We start from the raw sequence: 20,715 nt of genomic DNA, 5'->3' as shown, positions 1-20,715 counted from the left end.
CCATTTTAAACCCATGCCCTCTTACTTTAGACACTCCACATGGAAAAAAAATTCTGAATATCCTACCTGTGCCTCTCATAACTTTATACATCCCCATAAGGTCTTTCCTCAGTTCCTTCACTCCAGTGATAACAAGCCCAGACTCACAGTGCAGCAAATCGACTGGAGGGGGCAAACAGCCTACTCCTGCTCCTCTCTGAGGTTTAAAGAACATTTGGCCCAATTGTTCTCCATAACTGAAGTCCTCCAATCAGGCAACATCCCGTGAATCTCCTCTGCCCTCCCTCTGGCACATCCTTCCTAGTCCCTGATGGGCACAACTACACACAGTGCTCCCAGAGTAACTTTGCCATTGTGAATTTGTAGAGGAGTGATCAAATCAAATACAAGGGAACATAATAGAACACTGGAAAATATCTGCTGGCCGCGTGTGAAAAGGGGAATCCTGGGTGGGAACTGCAACATTTATGGTGAAATCATCGGGAGTCAGGCAAAAAAATTATTGAATAGTTATGCTGCTTCTACGTTTACTGGGGTGGATGTAATATAAGAAACTAGGATTTGAAATGTATAACTGTGCTTAAAATAAAATCACCCAATTTAAACATGTTAATCCAATTTAGCAAACCAACACCATGGATTCTGGAAGTCTTAGGAGACACTATTGGCTCATACAGTACCCTGTGAATGAGCAGTTTCAGGAAGCAGTGAGAATGTGGAATGGAGGCACAATTGCAGAGGGAGGAACAGACACACCAGTACAGTTCAGTCCTGTTTGGGCCAGTGGTCTTTAAACATGAGAGAGTAGCAGGGAGTGGGCTGTGTGCTCGGTGACCCCTCCACTCTATTCTCCTGTACTGTGTGGCTTTGTGGCACACCTGACTCTCACAGTGCCTTGGTCCTGACTGTGTGCAAACTGCATGTTCTCCCTGTGACCTGGTTTCCTTCAGGTACTCCGGTTTCTTCCCGCGTCCTGAAGAAATGCCGCTCGGTGGCTCGATTGCCCCAAGTGTGCAGGTGACTGAGAGAATCTGGGGAAGTTGATGAGACGGTGGGGAGAATAAAATGGGATGGGTGCAGGTGTGTCCATGTGGGCCGAGGGGCCTGTCTTTATGTCGTATAACCTGTGACTATGTTTGCGACTTACCCCATATTCATCCCCCTCTCAATCGTGAACATACCCACTGACAAGTCACCAGACCCCTACCTCTGCTCTGAACTCTATCCTGTATAATCCACCACGAGAACCAGTCAGTCAGGCTTATGTGTATACGTGGGTCTGTTTCTGTCCGTATGTCTATCTCTAGACGTGTGTGCTCGACGGTCTGTACTTGGACGCGTTTTTATGTATGTTTGGCTTTGTCTGTGCGTCTGATGGTGTTTGTAACTGTGCTATACCGTTGTGTGTCTGTCTCTGTGTGCCTATTTTTCTATCTGTCTGTGTGTATGTATGTATATGTGTCTATGATTGTGTATACAGTGTGTGTGAGTAACTGTTCCTGCTACGGAAAGGAACGCGCGGGAAGGGTCTCAGATCCCGAAGGTCTCCTCCTTTCCTATTCCCGCTTTCCCTTCGCGGGGTACAGAGGCAGGAAACTCCTACAGCGGGCTGTCTGCCCCACCGACGCGCCAAGAGAACGGCTAAAGACAAAATACAATCTGAAATCGCTTCCCCTTCAAAACAAAAACTGAAATCAAGCTATTTCAAAATTAAACGGCAGTTTATTCCCCCACTCCGTCAAGAACATCAGCGCAATGTGCGTGTGGACCTTTTAAAGGAATGTAAGAGTTGGTGTAATGACATCTTTCTGAGTGTCAGGTTGGAGCCTCTGGTTAGATATGTGCGAGAGAGGGAGAGAGGATCAGTTTGCCTCACGCACACTTTGACTTTTTACAGCCAAGTCACTTCCTTCCTGCGCGGAGACTGACAGACTTTCAGCTGATAACCAACCAGTTACTTAGAGAGAGAAGGGGGTGTCGGAAAACATCAGCGGCCGGCAGAGCACACGGCGAAGGAAGAGCAAAGAGCAGAGCCCGAGTCCGGTCTCCGGGCATCAGAGGCGTCAGCCCGCTCCGTCCGCACCGAGGAGGGAGGCAGCGAGGGGCTACCAGCTCTTTATTTGCACATCTCAGGCTGAACTGAAGGTTGGTTGGGAGTTCGATGCGGTACATGTCGGGATGTACAGCAAGGATTTGACGCTCTTGTGGTCTCTGGCTGTCCAAGGGCTGCCATCCAGAGCTCCCCAGTGACCAGCAACTCTCTGTGGATACAACATTTGGGGTAACATCTGCAGTCTGAGAATTCCACACCGAACTCTCTCTCACTCTCTCTCTCTCTCTCTCTCTCTCTCTCTCTCACACACACACACACACTCACTCACAGTCACTCTATACGTACACAAACACACACATACACAGAGACTCACGCACGCTCTCACACACAGATTCAAAAAGACAAACACACAGGCACATAAAGACAAACACACAAAGACAACCACACATACAAACGCACGCGCACACACACACACACACACACTCACTCTCTTTCTTTGTGCTGCTGGGATTGCATTGCAAAGACTGTTTCTTCTGGACATTTAAACTTTGCCGAGCAAGCAGCACAGAAAGCTGCAAGTGTGTGGGTGTGGTTTGACTGACATTGGAGTCTCTGCCCTGTTGCCACACATGTCCCCGGCACACAGGCTCTAAGGCAGCTGCAGCAGACTGGCACAGCCCACGGGCTGGGACCCATCCAGTACCAGAGGAGATGACTCTTCAAGCAGCCACTGATCCCAGACGTCTCGTCTGCTGCTGGTGCCCCCTGAGTCTTCTGTAGTGAGGGCAGAGGAGACTGGGACGGATCCTCACCCTTACCCCCTGCACACCTCCACCGCAGGACAGGTCCTTTCTGCCACTGTCCTCTGCAATGAGCAGAAGGATTGGGTAGGCGGTGTGGAGGAAGAGGGGGGAGTGTCCGGCTGTCTGCGGCCTACCCCATGCCGGGGGGCTATGGCCACCTGCACCCTGAGCACTTTGGGAGTGATGAGCAACGAGGCTAAGGGCGAAGGGACCCCGCAGATGAGTAGATCGGTGCTGAAGGTGCCTGAGAGGCATGTGTCCCGGTGCCATGTCCGTCTTGTGCCTCCCTCCGACAGCCACTGGGTCAGGGAGGAACTGGGCCCAGGGGCCAGTGAGAGGCCCGTGCCTTTGAGGAGACGTCCCCTTGAGCTGGAGAGGAAACCAGGGAGCGAGCAGGAGTGCGTGAACCGTGAGACTAGGCAGGGGCGAAGGGGTCGGCGACAGCAGTCCGGGCGGGAGCCGGAGGCTGGAGGCGGAGCGGACTCTGATGGGGTGAGCGGGGAGGAGGCACCCAACCAAACAGGACATTGCGAGCTGGCCCACACACTGGCAGTCCGAGATGAGCGACTGTGCCAGAGGTTCATCTGGGACTGCAGCATCGGAGGTGTGGAGGAGCCCAGGGCAGGGAGCCCGTCCCCACAGGGAGCCATGACCCCTCAGCAGAGGGGGTCTCACACGTTCGGCAGGGTGGAAATCCCCCACGTTATCATCACAGAGCACAGCGGCGATGGTTCCCAGGAGGCGGCTGAGGACTGCGAGCCCCCGGCCAGTTGGAACTTCAATCGCAAACTCTCCTCATCCTCTGCCTCCTCGGCCGGCTTCTCCTCCTCCTGGGACGAGTCGGAAGAGGACGTCTCCAGCGACACAGACAGGGTCCGGGAGGTCAGCACAGACACACTGCAGGCGATAGCCCATCAGCCCAAGGCCCGAGTGGTAAGTCCGCTGTGACAGTGTGTGATTACTGTACTCTCCAGATCGGCGATGGTGTGTGATAACTGTACTCTCTCCTCTCCATTACACCCTGTGATGATGGTACCTCCTTGCACCCATTACCCTCCATGGCTACTGTAACACCCCTGCCCACATTACAACTGTACCCTCCCAACCTTTGACAACTACAGTCTACTCCTTTCAGCCCTGTGACAAATGCACCTTCTCTTTCCCCATTACTCCCTGACAACTGTGTGCTCTCCTTCCTAGTGAACACCCTGCGTCAACTGTAACTTCTCTCCCTGTGAGACCCCACCACAACTGTGTCCCCTCCCTCCCCGTTATACTCTACAACACTGTATTCCCTTCTCACACTACACCAACCATATCTCCCTCTTGACAGGCTGTGGTGCTTTGTGGGATTCAGGCGCTGTAGCATGAGGTTACCCACCCCCTGGACAATAGCTGGTATGGAATTACAGTGTTGGCACAGGAAATATTCCCCACTCCCTCTGGGGCTGAGCACTGGAACTGTCCCCGTCGCCTCCATCTCCTCTCCCTTACACTCTCCAACCCTTCAATCCCACTCGCCACCACCAGCGACCTCGCCTCCAGGCTGGTGCCGGTGCCACGGGTGGTCTCGTCCTGTGGAAGGCAGGTTGCTGTTGGATTGGTGTGGAGGCTTGTGGGACAGGGGTTGGAGATTAGGGAGTGTGCGTGGAGCAGCCGCAACCTGCTGCTGAGGGCTGAGGTAGTGAGCCAGACCAGGGAGGTTCATGAGTGCAATGCACAACGTAAGAGATCGAAGTGGGAGGAGGACCCCTGACATTTGCTTCTCCATTCAGTAAGGTCATGGCAACCATCAGCCTCAGCACCGGCTTCCTGGATTGACCCATGTCCCTCAATTCCCTCCCACACAGAAACATCTACCAATTACTGCACTGAACATAAAAAAACCTGCTGGAGGAATTCAGCAGGCTAGATGCTGGCTGACCCCCGGCTGTTTATTTCAAACTCCATATTGCAGCATTTACTGAGTCTCCACAATCCTCTTGGGGAGAGAATTCCAGAGATTCCAACCGAGTGAAGAAATGTTTTATTTTTGATCTAAGCAGCCCTGTAAGATCTTTGCAGTTTTCTCTGAATTTGTAAAGGTCTCCTTGGATTCTTTCAGAGAATACAGGCACAGAGTACTTAGTCTCCCTTCACAGGTCAACCTGTCATTCCACTGAACCATGTCCTCTCTCACATTCATCTTTCCTAACGTAGGGATAGTCTGACCAGGTCTGTGTACAGGGTCCCGGGGTGGCCTGACCAGACCTGGGTACAGGGTCCCGGGGTGGCCTGACCAGACCTGGGTACAGGGTCCCGGGGTGGCCTGACCAGACCTGTGTACAGGGTCCCGGGGTAGCCTGACCAGACCTGTGTACAGGGTCCCGGTGTGACCTGACCAGACCTGTGTACAGGGTCCCGGGGTGGGCTGACCAGGTCTGGGTACAGGGTCTCAGGGTGGCCTGACCAAAATGTATACAGGACCCCAGGATGGCCTGGCAAGGCCGTGTACAGATGGACTCAGGTTTCTGTGAGGGTAGAATGAAGGGAGAAAGTGAGGGGGAAGAGTTGAGGGTGACACGTAGTGTGAGGGGGGAATAGTGAGGGTGGGGGGGACACTGGAGGGGACGGTGAGGATGGGAAGTCTGTGGGGGGGGGGAACAGTGAGGTTGAGGGAGGCCGTGTGGGGGAAGTGGAGGGAACATGGTCCTGTACAATTGACCAAACAGCCCACTTTGTCCTTCCCGGATATGATCTCTATCCACACAAGTTCTATTTGCCCGCTTTAGGTCTGTATCCTTTTCTGCCTTCCTCTCTAAGTACTTTCCAAGTGCCTTTCAGATGTTGTAATTGTACCCCCTCTAGCATTGCCCCTGGCCTTTCATTCCACAAACCCTCCTCTCTTGTCTGACAAAACATACTTCTCAGGATCTCGTTCATTCTTTCCCCTCTCACCTCAAACCGATGTCCTGCACTGGGAAGAGACTGTCAATCCTATCTATGCCCTTCCCAATCTGCAAGTTCGTCCCTCAGGCTCCTACATTCCAGTGAGAATAAGCCCAGCCTACACCCCTCCATTCCCTTTTGCTACCAAGGAAGACTAAGAGATGTGCCGAGTGGGGGGGGGGGGGGGGCATACATGAAGTGACTGAGAGATAGGTGGCAGCCTGCACAGGAAGTGGGAAAGAAATGGGAGAGAGGAAATGAATCAGAGAGATGGAGTGGGGAGAGGGAACGGAGGAAAGATTGGAGAGAGGGAACAGAGAAGAGAGACTGGTAAGAGGGAGGGAAGATACTGGAGAGAGGGAGTGGCAGAGAGAGAGGGAGAGAGACTGGTTAGAGGGAATGGGAGATTTTGGAGAGAGGCAATGAGAGAGAGACTGGAGAGTGTGATGGAGGGAGAGAATGGAGAGAGAAAATGTGAGAGACTGTAGAGAGAGTGGGATAGACAGGAGAGAGGGAAAGGGAGAGAGACTGGAGAGAGTAAATGGGAGAGAGGCTATGAGAGAGGGAGGGGTAGAAATTGGAGAAAGGGAATGGGAGAGAGACTGGAGAGGGGGAGGGGGAGAGAATGAGAGATTGGAGAGAGGGAAAGGGAGAGACTGGAGAAAGGAAATTGGAGGGAGAGAGACTGCAGAGTGGGATTGGAGGAGACTGGAGAGAGGGAGAAAGCAAGACGAGAGGGAATGGGGAGAGAGACACTGGAGAGAGGGAGTGGAGGAGAGACTGGGGAGAAAGTGTGAGAGAGTCTGGAAGAAGGAGTCGAGGAGAGACTGGAGGGGGAGGGGAGGAGAGACTGGAAAGAGGGAGGGGAGGAGTGACTGGAGAGAGTGTGAGAGAGTCTGGAGAGGAGTGGGGGAGAGACTGGAGGGTGGGAGGGGAGAGAGGCTGGAAAGAGGGAGGGGAGGAGAGACTGGAGAGAGAGTGTGAGAGAGTCTGGAGAGGAGTGGGGGAGAGACTGGAGGGTGGGAGGGGAGGAGAGACTGGAGAGTGAGTGTGAGAGAGTCTGGAAGAAGGAGTGGGGGAGAGACTGGAGGGGGAAGGGGAACTGGAGAGGGTGTGGGAAGGACTAGAAAGGGGGAGTTTGGCCTCCAGAGAGGGAGAGTATCAGGAAGAGTGTTATGAAAGCAGAGACCAGAGCCTTGTACCTTACCTACCTTAGAGAACCTATGGGTGACCCTGCCAGTGTAATGTTGCAGGATGTGCGGATATGAGGTAAAGAAAGCTCAAAGTTCAAAATTCAAAGTAAATTTATTATCAAAGTACATATATGTCACCATATACAACCCTGAGATACATTTTCTTGCAGGCATAAACAATAAATCCATAATAGAGTAATAACTATAATAGAATCAATGAAAGATTTTGCACCAATGTGCAAAAGACAGCAAACTCTGTAAATACAATAAGAAATAAATAATAATAAATAAATAAGGCAATAAATGTCAAGAACATGAGATGAAGAGTCCTTGAAAGTGAGTCCATAAGTTGTGGGATCACTTCAGTGATGGGGCAAGTGAAATTGATTGAAGTTATCCCGTTTGGTTCTAGAGTCTGATGGTTGAGGGGTAATAACTGTTCCTGAACCTGGTGGTGTAGGTCCCGAGGCTCCTGTACTACCTTCCTGATGGCTGCAGCGAGAAGAGAGCATGAACTGGGTGGTGGGGATCTCTGATATGGATGTTTCTTTCCTGCGACAATGATCCGTGTAGATGCTCTCAATAATGGGGAGGGTTTTACCCATGATGGACTAGACTGTATCCACTACTTTTTGTACTATTTTTCGTTTAAGGGCATAGGTATTTTCATATCCCAGTTAATATACACTCCATTATGTATCTATAGAAGTTTGTCAGAGTTTTAGATGTCATGCTGAATCTTCGCAAACTCTGAAGGAAGTAAAGGTGCTGCCATGCTTTCTTTATAATTACACTTACATGCCAGGCCCAGGACAGGTCCTCTGAAATAATAACACCAGGGAATTTAAAATTGTTGATCCTCTCTGCCTCTGACCCTCCAATGAGGACTGACCCATGGACTTCTAGTTTCCTCCTCCTGAAGTCAATATCAGCTCCTTGGTCTTGCTAACATTGAGTAAGAGGTTGTTGTTGTGGCAGCACTCAGCCAGATTTTCAACAGGCCCTGAGGGGGCTGAGTGACTGGGGCAGGTTTTGAGAAGTTTGGATTTCAGTTTGAGAGGTCAGTAACATAGGAGACCGAAACAGGAAGTAGCTGGAGGTGAGTCACAGAGGTTGGGAGGTGTTGGTTCCCGACACCTCGCTCTAGCTCTTGCCAGCCACTCAGTAGTAACCTCTTGACTCAAAGAGGGCCCTGAATGTGGAACTGAGTCCAACAGGGAGGAGGTAGGGGGAATGCCGATGGTTTTAAAGGGAAAGGGAGACCTGAGCCAAGGGCAGTGATATCATCATCATTGCCAGGGTATCGGGGAGTTGTATGAAGGACTGGATAGGACAGCAATATTCAAACAAGGATAAGGCTGTGACTCTAAGCGTCTGAGCAGCACAGGGCGGGAACAGACTGGAAAGTGACAGTGATGTAATTAATGACCAAATCAACAGAGCTTCACAGTGCCTTTTGCCTATCAGGACAGAGCAGTCTATTGGTAGAACATAACAAGATGGCATCATTGAACAGAAACTTTACTGGACCACAGGGGGTAATTTGCTCCCCATTTTGCTCTCTCACCTTATCTCCTTACCTGCCCATCACCTCTCTCTGGTGCTCCTTGCCCTTCCCTTCCTTCCATGGACTTCTGTCCTCTCCTATCAGATTCCTCCTTCTCTAGTCTTTTATCTCTTTCACTAATCAACTTCCCAGCTCTTTATTTCACCCTCTCCCCTTCTCCTAGATTCACCAATCACCTACTACCATAGACAATAAGATATAGGAGCAGAATTAGGCCATTTGACTCATCGAGTCCGCTCCACCATTTCATCGTGGCTGATCCATTTTCCTCTCAGCCCCTATCTCCTGCCTTTTCCCTGTATCCCTTCATGACCTGACCAATCAAGAATCCGTCAACCTCTGCGTTAAATATACATACAGACTTGGCCTCCACATCTACCTATGGCAAAGAATTCCACAGATTCACCACTCTCAGGCTAAAGAAATTCCTCCTCATCTCTGTTCTAACAGGACACTTCTATTTTTAGGCTGTGTTCTCTGGTTTTAGGCACTCCCATGATAGAAAACATTCTTTCCACATCCGCTCTATCAAAGCCTTTTACCATTTAATAGGTTTCAATTAGGCCACCCCTCATTCTTCTAAATTCCAATGAATACAGGCCCAGAGCCATCAAACACTCTTCATATGACAAGTCATTTAATCCTGGAATCATTTTCGTGAACCTTGTTTGAACTCTCTCCAGTTTCAGCACATCCTTTCTATGACAAGGGGCCCATAACTGCTCACAATTCTCCAAATGAGGCTTCACCAGTGCTTTACAAAGTCTCAACATTACATCCTTGCTTTTATACCCTAGTTCTCCTGAAATGAATACTAACTTCGTATTTGCCTTCCTCACTACAGAGTCAACCTGCAAATTAACCTTTAGGGAATCCTGCACAAGGACTCTCAAATCCCTTGGCACCTCAGATTTTTGTATTTTCTCTCCATTTAGAAAATAGTCAACCCTTTCATTTCTTCTACCAAAGTGCATGACTTTACACTTCCCAGCACTGTATTCCATCTGCCATTTCTTTGCCCATTCTCCTAATCTGTCTAAGTCCTTCTGTAGCCTCCCTATTTCTTCAAAACTACCTGCCCCTCCACCTATCTTTGTATCATCTGCAGACTTTGCAATAAAGCCATCAATTGGTATATAACGTAAAAAGAATCAGTCCCAACACAGACCCCTAGTCAGTGGCAGCCAACCAGCAAAGGCTTCCTTTATTTCCACTGTTTGCCTCTTGCCAATCAGCCACTGCTTTATCCATGCTCAAATCTTTCCTGTAATACCATGGGCTCATAGCTTGTTAAGCAGCCTCATGTGTTGCACCTTGTCAAAGACCTTCTGAAAATCCAAGTACATAACATCAACCAATTCTCCCGTGTTTATCCTTTTTGTTATTTCTTCATTATACACCAGTCATTGAAAGTGAGCATGCAGGTACAGCAGGCGGTGAAAAAGGCGAATGGTATGCTGGCATTTATAGCGAGAGGATTCGAGTACAGGAGCAGGGAGGTACTACTGCAGTTGTACAAGGCCTTGGTGAGACCACACCTGGAGTATTGTGTGCAGTTTTGGTCCCCTAATCTGAGGAAAGACATCCTTGCCATAGAGGGAGTACAAAGAAGGTTCACCAGATTGATTCCTGGGATGGCAGGACTTTCATATGAAGAAAGACTGGATGAACTAGGCTTGTACTCGTTGGAATTTAGAAGATTGAGGGGGGATCTGATTGAAACGTATAGAATCCTAAAGGGATTGGACAGGCTAGATGCAGGAGGATTGTTCCCGATGTTGGGGAAGTCCAGAACGAGGGATCACAGTTTGAGGATAAGGGGGAAGCCTTTTAGGACTGAGATTAGGAAAAACTTCTTCACGCAGAGAGTGGTGAATCTGTGGAATTCTCTGCCACAGGAAACAGTTGAGGCCAGTTCATTGGCTATATTTAAGAGGGAGTTAGATATGGCCCTTGTGTCTACGGGGATCAGGAAGTATGGAGGGAAGGCTGGTGCAGGGTTCTGAGTTGGATGATCAGCCATGATCATAATAAATGGCGGTGCAGGCTCGAAGGGCCGAATGGCCTACTCCTGCACCTATTTTCTATGTTTCTATGTTTAATACCAACAGATTTATCAGGCAAGATTTTCCCTTGAGGAAACCTTGCTGACTACAGCCTATTTTATCATGTGCCTCCTATTACCCCCAAACCACATCCTTAGCAATTGACTCCAACATTTTCCCAACCATTGAGGTCAGACTAACTGGCCTATAATTTCCTTTCTTCTGCCTCTCTCCCTTCTTGAAGAATGGAGTGACATTTGCAATTCTCCAGTCTTCCAGAACCATGCCAGAATCGAGTGATTCTTGAAAAATCATTATTTATACCTCCACAATCTCTTCAGCCACTTCTCTCAGAACCCTGGGTGTAGACTATCTGGACCAGGCGACTTATCTACTTTCAAACCTTTCAGTTTCCAAGAACCTTCTCTCTAGTGATGGTAACTTCACCCCTGACACCTGGAACTTCCACCATTGTATCTTGTTCTTCTTCCTCTCCTCCCCCCAACTTGTATGCAAGTTGGCTGTTGAATATCCTACACCACAGCAGAGTATGTACTTCAGGGGTATTTTATTGACCACACTCATTGTCGTGGGACAACTTTAGGTTAGGGAACACTCACAACACGCTGGAGAAACTCAGCAGGTCGGGCAGCATCCGTGGAAACGAAGAGTCGATATTTCGGGCTGGAACCCTTCGTCAGGACTGTAGAGGGAAGGGGCAGAGGCCCTATAAAGACGATGGGGAGAGGGAGGGAAGGAGAAGGCTGGTAGGTTCCAGGTGAAAAACCAGTAAGGGGTAAGATAAAGGGGTGGGAGAGGGGAAGCAGGGAGGTGATAGGCAGGAAAGGTGAAGAAGGAATAGGGGAAAACACAATGGGTAGTAGAAGGAGGCGGAACCATGAGGGAGGTGATAGGCAGCTGGGGGAGGGGGCAGAGTGAAATAGGGATAGGGGATTGGAGGGGGAGGGAATTACCAGAAGTTGGAGAATTCTATGTTCATACTAAGGGGCTGGAGACTACCTAGACGGTATATGAGGTGTTACTCCTCCAACCTGAGTTTAGCCTCATCATGGCAGTAGAGGAGGCCATGTATGGACATATCTGAATGGGAGTGGGAAGCAGGGTTGAAGTGGGTGGCTACTGGGAGATCCTGTCTGTTGTGGCGGACGGAGCAGGGGTGCTCGACGAAGCAGTCCCCCAATCTGCGTCGGGTTTCACCGATGTAGAAGAGGTTACGAAAGTTCCTTTGAAAATGCATTTTCTGTCATCTTGCTATTTTCCAGTTTGGTGGTGAAATGTTTACTGTTGATAATATCACCAAGGACCCAGTTTACTATTGATAATATCAAAGAGCACATAGTTTATTATTGATAATATCACTGATATAGTTTATTATTGATAATATCACAGAGGAGCTAGTTTATTATTGATAATATCACCAAGGACATAGAGGACAATAGAGTGGTATAACATGGAAATAGGTTCCAGCTCAACTCATCCATGCTGACCTTGGTGTCCACCACACTAGTCCCATTCATCTCCCTTTTATCCATATCCATCTAAAACTGTCCTAATCATGCACTTACCCAATTGCTTTTCAGATGTTGCTCTTTTATCTGTCTCAATTACTCTTTCTGGCAGGTCATCCCAATATTCACTGCCTTCTGTGTGAAAAAAAATTCCCCTCAGGCCACTTTTAAATCTTTCCCCTCTCAGTTTAAACCTTTGCCTCTAGATTTGAGTTCTCCTTCCTTGACAAAAAGACTGCGTGAGTTCACTTTCTCTACCCCTCATGCTTTTATATTCCTCTATAAGGTCAACCCTCTTTCTCCTACAGTCCAAGGAATAAAGTCTAAGCCTGTGCATTCTCTCTCTATAACTCAGGCTCTCAACCTTCATAAACAATAGGCTGAAATATCAAGACCCTGTGAATCTTTCTAGCGGAATACGACCAGGGAGATTGACAGGAGTAAGGCAATGAATTTCAACCAGGTTTCCAACACAGTTGTCTCCAGGAGAAGTTCTCTGAGCAGAAAAGATTCCACTCAGGCTATAAATTAGAGCTGTTGTAATAATGCCTAATGGCCATAGTAAAGCAAATCAAATCTTAGGTTCGCTGTGAAGGTCAGAACTGAGTTGAAGTAATGCAGCTGGCTAATGAATATTTGATATGGCTACTTACTTCCAGTCAGCACAGTAATACACAATGTGGCTTCTTCAAGAGTTCAGGAAAAGACAGACAGAGATGCTTCCTGTCAACGAGTGTCACAATTTGAGAATATCCCAAAATGAGATACTGACAATGATGTAACTTGTAGGCCTCAAACATGAGAAAATCTGCAAATGCTGGAAATCCAAAGCAACACACACACACAATACTGGAGGAGCTCAGCAGTACAGGCAGCATTCATGCAAAAGTGTAAACAGTTAATGTTTCGGGCCAAGACCCTTCATCAGAACTGGAGAGGAAGGCAAGGTCAGGGTAAGGAGGTGGGGGAGGGGAGGAAGAAGTACAAGGTGGCTGGTGATGGGTGAAACTGGGGGAGATGGAGGTGGTGAAGTAAAGAGCCGGGAAGTTGATTGGTGAAAGAGATAAAGGGCTGGAGAAGAGGGAATCAGATAGGAGAGGGTAGAAGAACATGGAAGAAAGGGAAGGGGGAGGAGCACCAGAGGGAGGTGATGGTCAGGGGAAGAGATCATGTGAGAGAGGGAAAAAGAAATGGGGATGGTGAAGGAGAGGGTGGAGGATATTTACCGGAAGTTAGAGAAATCGATGTTTATGCCATTAGGTTGGAGGTAATTTAAGGACCTGATCACTGCTGTGGCTGGGGAAAGACGACAGGTAGTTTGTTCTCGATTGGTCAGGTGAGCTACTTCAGTGAAAAATCAAAATAAAAGTAGGTGCTGTCTAAGTCAAAATCCAAAATAAAAACTAGAAAATGTTGGCGATGCTCAGCAGGTCAGGCAGTACCCATGGAGAGAGAAGAAGACTCAATGGTTCACTTTGGAGGTAGTGTTGAGGATGAGATGGGATGCCAGGAGAACCAGTAATGCAGTGAGATATTTCTCTTCTGCAGAGCAATCTGGTTTAATGTCTTATCACACAGACGGTGCAGCACACCTCAATGCCCCACTGAAAACCTCAGCCCAGGAATTCTTTGGGAAACCGACAGTCACGACAATGAACAAGAGGATTGAGGGATTGAATCTTGAGATCTGGTATGAGTTGGGGGCTTTCCTTCCTTAATGGAGAGGATTGATGTGGAGTTTTCGGCCTGGTAGTGTATGATCAACAGCAGCAGTCTCATCTTGTCTAGAGCAGTGGGTCCTGTAACAATTAGATAGATTGAAAATGGGAGTTGGGGGGAGGGAGGAATAATTCAGTCCTTCCAGCCTGTCTACCAAAGAGGCTGACCCTCTATCTCTATGCCATACTCTTACAGTAGTAAGTGACTAGTAAGGTTTGGACTGGTTAATAATTGCTTGTGGATCACATTAAAGTGGGTCGACGAGTGGACAATAAAAGAGATTTATCTAAGATTGCAGTGGAACCTTGAAACTGGGCCAGTGGACTGATGAATGGCAGATGGAGTTTAATTCCAATGAAGATTTACTAGGATGTTGCCTGGACTTGGGGCCTGAGTTGCTAGGAGAGGTTGCGCAGACTAGGACTTTATTCCCTGGAATACAGGAGATTGAGGGATGATGGAGGTATATAAAATTATGCGGAGCATCGACTGGGTGAAAATATGTCGTCTTTTTCCCAGAGAGGGGCTGCTAAAAACAAGAGGACTTAGGTTTAAGATCAGAGGTGAGAGATTTAGAAGGGACATCAGGGCAGCTTCTTCATGCAAAGGTTGGTGTGAATTTGGAACGAGCTGCCAGAAATAGTGTTGGTGGCAGGCGCATCAGCGACATTTAAACACCATTTAGATAATGAACATGGATAGGAGGAGTTTAGAAAGCTTGATGGGCCAAAGGTAGGCTGATGGGACTAGCTCGCTGGGCATCACAATTGGCATGGATGAATTTCCATGCTTTGTACCTCCATGACTCTAAATGTGAGGTGTTGCACTTTTGTGAGACAACCCAGGACAGGCCTTACATAGTAGGTAGTAGAGCCCTAGAGATTGTAGTAGAACCTATGGGTGCAGCTACATAGTCCCTTGAAGGTTGTGACACAGGTGCATAGTCTGGTGAAGATGGAACCTGCTGATGGTTGACTTCAGTCAGAATATTGAGAACAGGAACTGGGGTGTCATTACAGTTGTAGAAGACATTGTTAGTGCCATCTCTAGCATACCATCATTACACTGGAGAGGGTGCAGAAAATATTTAGGAAGATGTTATGGGGACTGGAGACTTGGATTATAAGGAGAGACTTAAAGATTACAATTCTCTTCCCTGGAGGCTGAGGGGTGGCCTTATAAAGGTTTATAAAATCATGGGGGGCATAGATAAGATGAATGGTCAAAGTATTTTTCCCAGGGTGGGGAGTCCAAAACTAGGGGGCATTGGTTTAAAGTGAGATTGGAAGGGCTAAGAGAAGACTTTTTCCACACAGAGAGTGATGGACATATGGAATGAGTTGCCGCAGGTTGTGGCTGAGGTGGCTACAATTATGGCTTTTAGAAACCATTTGGACAGAGACATGGAAAGGAAAGGTTTAGAGGGGTATGAGCTCCCTTGGGTAATTTGGTCAGTGAAGTTGAATTAGACTGAAGGGCCTCTTTCTGTGATGTAAAATTCTATGACTTTACTCTTACCTCACATCCTAAAATGTCTGGAACATGCTGCCAGAGATGGTGGTAGAAGCAGATACAAAAGTGACATTTAAGAGCCTATTAGACACATGAATATGCAGGGACTGGAGGGATATGGATCACGTGTAGGCAGAAGAGATTTAGTTTACTCTGGCATCGTGTTCTGCACAATATCAACAACCGAGGGGCCTCATTTATGTCTGTGTTCTTTGTCAATCAACTTCATAGATCTTGGAAATCCTAGTGACTCACGAGGAAGTCCTTAAATCCCACCCTGAGCTCTGGGAATTAGCCAAACACAACGCATGCAGAATGCAAGGTCTCAGGCTTGTATGTCTCTTCTGGATTTCACCCCCACCCCTCAATCACTGGTAAGCCCTACTGGTCATCTGGGGAGAAAGGGCTCATCCTGACTGTTTGTCCAGCACCTGCTGGGAGATATGGAAGTTCTTCCAGTTCGAGATGGGATTGGCCCAATGGGACAATGGAAAAAGAGCAGGAAATATCTGCGGGGAATGTGATGAAAATGCTATAATCAGGGCAAAGGAGGTTTGGACATTTTTCCAGTAAGGGCAATGCAGGTTCAATTCCCACCTCTGCCTGTAAGGAGTTTGCATGGTTCTCTCCATGACTGCATAGGGTTCTTCTAGGTGCTCCAGTTTCCTTCCATGTTCCAAAGATGTACGAGTTAGAGTTAGTAAGCTGTGGGTATGCTGTGTTGGCACTGGAAACATGGCAACACTTGCGTGCTCCCCCAGCACATCCTTGGACTGTGCTGGTCATTGACAAAACAATGCATTTCACTGTATGATTTGATGTACATGTGACAAATAAAGCTGTTCTTTACCTTTATCTTTGTAAGAGAGAAGCAGAGTGTTGAGAGAGATCTTGAAGAGAGGGTTTGTCGAGGTGAACATGGTGAAACTGCTGCCACTGTCAGGGGCTAAACACAAGGTAGTCATTGACAGACTGAGTAAGGGCACTCCTTGTCCAGAGCATCATCAAGGTCCACGTAGTGGTGGGGACACATAAAACTAGGAGATCCTGATCTTCAGGACTGAAATAGAGTTAATCAGATGTAAACAGATCCTTCAATTCAACTCATTCGTGCTGACAAAATTGTTTTGCTGAGCCTGAATGAGCCTGTACCATCTGCCAGCCTTTGACCCATATTTGTCTAAACCTTTCTAGTCTCCATACCTGTCTGACTGCCTTTTAAATGCAGTTGTATGTGTCACTATCGCTTCCCCCACTGGCAACTACCTTTATATACACTGTACATTAGATTAGATTAGATTAGATTCAACTTCGTTGTCATTGTACCGAGTACAGATACAAAGCCAATGAAATGCAGTTAGCATCTAGCCAGAAATGCAAAGAATAGTGTTACCTACGAAATAACTGTGAATAAAAAGTAAGTGCTACAGCACACAAATATAAAAGTACTGAGACAGTACAATACGGATGCAATACTGCTTAGCGCTGTGATGGGAGGTTCAGCAGGGTCACAGCCTCAGGGAAGAAGCTCTTCCTGTGCCTGCTGGTGTGGGAGTGGAGGCTCCTGTAGCACCTACCGGATGGGAGCAGAGTAAAAAGTCCATGGTTAGGGTGAGATGCATCCTTGATAATGCTTTTTGCCCTGCCCAGGCAGCGTTTATGGTAGATATTTTAAATGGTGGGCAATTGGGTGCCGATAATCCGCTGGGTAGTTTTCACCACACACTGGAGTGCTTTGCGGTCTGATACGTGACAATTGCCATACCACAGTGAGACGCAGTTGGTGAGTATGCTCTCAATGGTACAGCGGTAAAAGTCCATCGGTATCCTGGGACAGAGGTGAGCTTTCTTGATGCTCTGCAGGAAATAAAGGCGCTGTTGCGCCTTTTTGATCAGAATGGAGAAGTTCAGGGACCAGGTGAGATCTTCGGAAATGTGGACACCAAGAAATTTGAAGCTTGATACACGCTCCACTACAGCTCCATTGATGTAGATGGGGACGTGAGTGTGGCTCCTAGCATGCTGAAGTCCACAATGATCTCCTTGGTCTTCTGGGTGTTAAGGGCCAGGTTGTTGTCAGCACACCACGCGGCCAGGTGCTGGACCTCGTCCCTGTAGGCTGTCTCATCATCCCCTCTGATCAGGCCAACCACCATGGTATTGTCTGCGAACTTGATTATGGAGTTAGGGCCATGTACAGGAACGCAGTCATAGGTGAAAAGGGAGTACAGAAGAGGGCTCAGCACACAGCCTTGAGGCACGCCGGTGTTCAGGGTGAGAGTGGAGGAGGAGAGGTTGTCTAACTTAACTGATGGGGGTCTGTTAGTCATTAAGTCCAAGGTCCAATTGCAGAGGGGTGAGCTGATACCAAGCTGGCAAAGATTGGCAATCAGCTTGGAGGGGATCACAGTATTGAATGCCGAACTGAAGTCAATGAACAGCATTCTGACATAAGAGTTGGGGCTGTCCAGTTGTGTCAGGGCAGAGTGAAGTGCCATGGAAGATGGTGTCCTCTGTTGACCTGTTGGTGCGATAGGCAAATTGATGGGGTCCAGGGTAAAGGGCAGACAGGATTTCAGATGTGACAGAACCAGTCTCTCAAAGCACTTTGCAATGATGGGGGTGAGTGCAACTGGGCGGAAGTCATTCAGGCCCGTGGCAGTGGAATGCTTCAGCATTGGCACGATGGTGGTGATCTTGAAGCTTGTGGGGACAACTGCCTGGGCCAGGGACAGATTAAAAATGTCCGTGAAGACCCCAGCCAACTGGCCTGCACAGACTCTGAGCACACGGCCAGGTATTCCATCTGGACCAGCTGCCTTCCGTACATTCACCCTGCTCAGGGTGGCGCAGACATCGGAGGTGGAAAGTAAGAGAGGCAGTTCACCAGGTGGGAGATCCGCTTTGAGGGTGACCTCCTTGTTCTCTCCGTCAAAGCGAGCGTAGAAGTAATTGAGCTCATCAGGGAGGGAGGCAGAGCTGGAAGGGGGCACAGTACTAGGTGGTTTGAAGTCTGTAACGACCTGTATGCCATGCCACATGCGCCAGGGGTCCGAGGAGTTGAAATGCTCCTCGATTCTCTGTTTGTATATGTGTTTAGCCTGAGAGGTTCCCCTCCTCAGGTTGGCCCTGGCTGAGCTGTAAGCCTCCTGGTCTCCAGACCTGACGGCTGAATCTCTGGCTTTGAGCAGGAGGCGAACCTCTCTGTTCATCCATGGTTTCTGATTGGGGAAAACTTTTATTTGTTTTTGTGATGTCACTCTATCTACACACTTGTTGATGTGCTCAAGGACAGAGTTGGTAATCTGAGAGTCTGTGGTGGCATGGGCAGCAAACGTGCTCCAGTCTGTGTGCTGGAATTGGTGCTGAAGAGCAGAGCCAGATCTTAATAATCTTCATTATGGGTTTCACACGTTTTATGACTGGGCTATACTTGGGAAGCAGGGACAATGACATCACCCTCTGTGTGAATAGGGTGCTCCTCGGGTCCCTTTTAAAACCTTCTCTCACTTTTAGCCTTTGTCCTCTAGACTCCACTATCCTGGGGAAATGACTGTGACCATCCAACCACTTTATCTATGTCCCTCTTGATTTTATAAAACTCTCTTTGCCTTCTTCCCTTCTGTCTTGAGATGGTAGATGTAATTTAGCTGTGAGAAATCCAATGTTTTGCATTGATTAACAGCGTAGAAAGAGGCCGTTCAGCCCATTGAATCTACACTGTGTCTCAGACCATTCCAAGCAAATTCTATTCCCACGCTATTACTTTGTGACTTTACACACCAAACTTGTCTCTAGAATCTACTACTCAACTCTCTCCAGTGTCTGTTTAGCATACTAACCTGCATGTCCTTGGGATGTAACTGGATAACTGTTGTATCCAGTAACTGGATAACTGTTGTATCCAGTAACAGAAAAGACACTAGGGTATTGTCTTTAATTTTAATTTTTCACTGTTTCTTTAAACTGACTTTGTTTAGGGGCTCCCTGTTACTATAAGGTCTCCATCTCATTTTCCCTTCCACTGTATAGATAAGTAAATCTATAATCTTTCCCCTACCTGAATCCTCCCACCACCCTCCAATTTATTAATTGAAAGCCCTGTCAATAACTAGAACTATCCAGCTTAATCAGGTCACTAATCAAACCGGATAGCTTGGAAGAATTTTCTACGTACCTCAGTTTTAAATCATCAGTCCCTTATTTTGGAACTATGTCCCTTTCACTATGTCATATAGTGAAAACATCCCAACATCTACCCTGTTCGGCACCTTGGGATCTTCTAAATTTGAACAAGGTCACCCTTCATTCTGAACGCCAAGGAATACCAACCCGAACTGTCCAGCCTCTTTTGATAGGACAACCCTTTCCTCCCAGGAATTACACGCCAAGTTGTTGGAGGAACTCAGTGTGTCAAACAGCATCTATGGAGGGAAATGGACAATTGACATTTCAGGTCGACAGAGTTTCTCTGCTCAAACATAATCTGTCCATTGCCCTCCATACATGCTGCCTGACCCACTGAGTTCCTCCAGCAACTTGGCGTGTAATTCCTGGGAGGAAAGGGTTGTCCTTTGTGTGTTGTTCCTTATTACAGGCTTCTGCAGTCTCTTGTGTATTCATCCCAAGAATCGGTCAGGCGAATCCCTTACTATTCTATCTATATTCATACCATCTTGAACACTTTATCTATACGCTGAGTGACCATTTTATTAGATACATCCTGTGCCTAATGATGTGCCCATTGAGTGTATGTTTTTGGTCATCTGCTGCTGTATCCCATCCACTTCAACATCCAACATGTTGTGCATTCAGAGATGCTGGTCTGTGCACCCCTGTGGTAACGCATGGATATTTGAGTGACTGTTGCCTTCCTGTCAGCTTGCACCATTCTCGCCATTCCCCTCTAACCTCTCTTATTAACAAGGCATTTTCACCCACAGAGCCGCTGCTCACCGGATTTTTTTTTTTGGTTTGGTTTATTGCACCATTCTCTGTAAACTCTCGAGACTGTGGTGCATGAAAATCCCAGGAGATCAGCAGTTTTTAAGATACTCAAACCACCCCATCTAGCACTAGCAGTCATTTCACGGTTAAAGTCTCTTAGATCACATTTCTTCCCTATTCTGATGTTTGGTCTGAACAACAACTGAAACTCTTGACCATGTCTGCATGCTTTTATGCAATTGAGTTGTTGCTACATGGTTGGCTGATTAAAAATTTGCATTAAGGAACAGGTGTACTTTTGTACCTAATGAAGTATCCACTGAATGTATGATCTGGTTACTGTACCTATGCATTTGAGATAAAACTGGTTTTTATCTAATCAGTTTATCTACTGAAAGTAAATCACTCTATATTATCTA

The 20,715-nt window shown here is 47.7% G+C and overlaps 1 protein-coding gene across 1 annotated transcript in view; it reads left to right on the top strand.

Annotated features, from left to right (window-relative positions):
- Positions 1–1,679: 1,679 nt before the first annotated feature.
- Positions 1,680–20,715, top strand: part of itpkb (inositol-trisphosphate 3-kinase B) — an 88,656-nt gene continuing 69,620 nt past the window's right edge. The window contains exon 1 of the mRNA XM_072248115.1: positions 1,680–3,789. Coding sequence (XP_072104216.1) covers positions 3,007–3,789 — 783 coding nt within the window. The 5' untranslated portion in view covers positions 1,680–3,006. The remainder of the gene's footprint in view (positions 3,790–20,715) is intronic.

This window comes from Mobula birostris, chromosome 2 (genome assembly GCF_030028105.1).
Source record: "Mobula birostris isolate sMobBir1 chromosome 2, sMobBir1.hap1, whole genome shotgun sequence".
Classification (NCBI taxonomy): domain Eukaryota; kingdom Metazoa; phylum Chordata; class Chondrichthyes; order Myliobatiformes; family Myliobatidae; genus Mobula; species Mobula birostris.
Note: the sequence above shows the minus strand (reverse complement) of the source record. Positions and strands in the feature narration are given on the sequence as shown.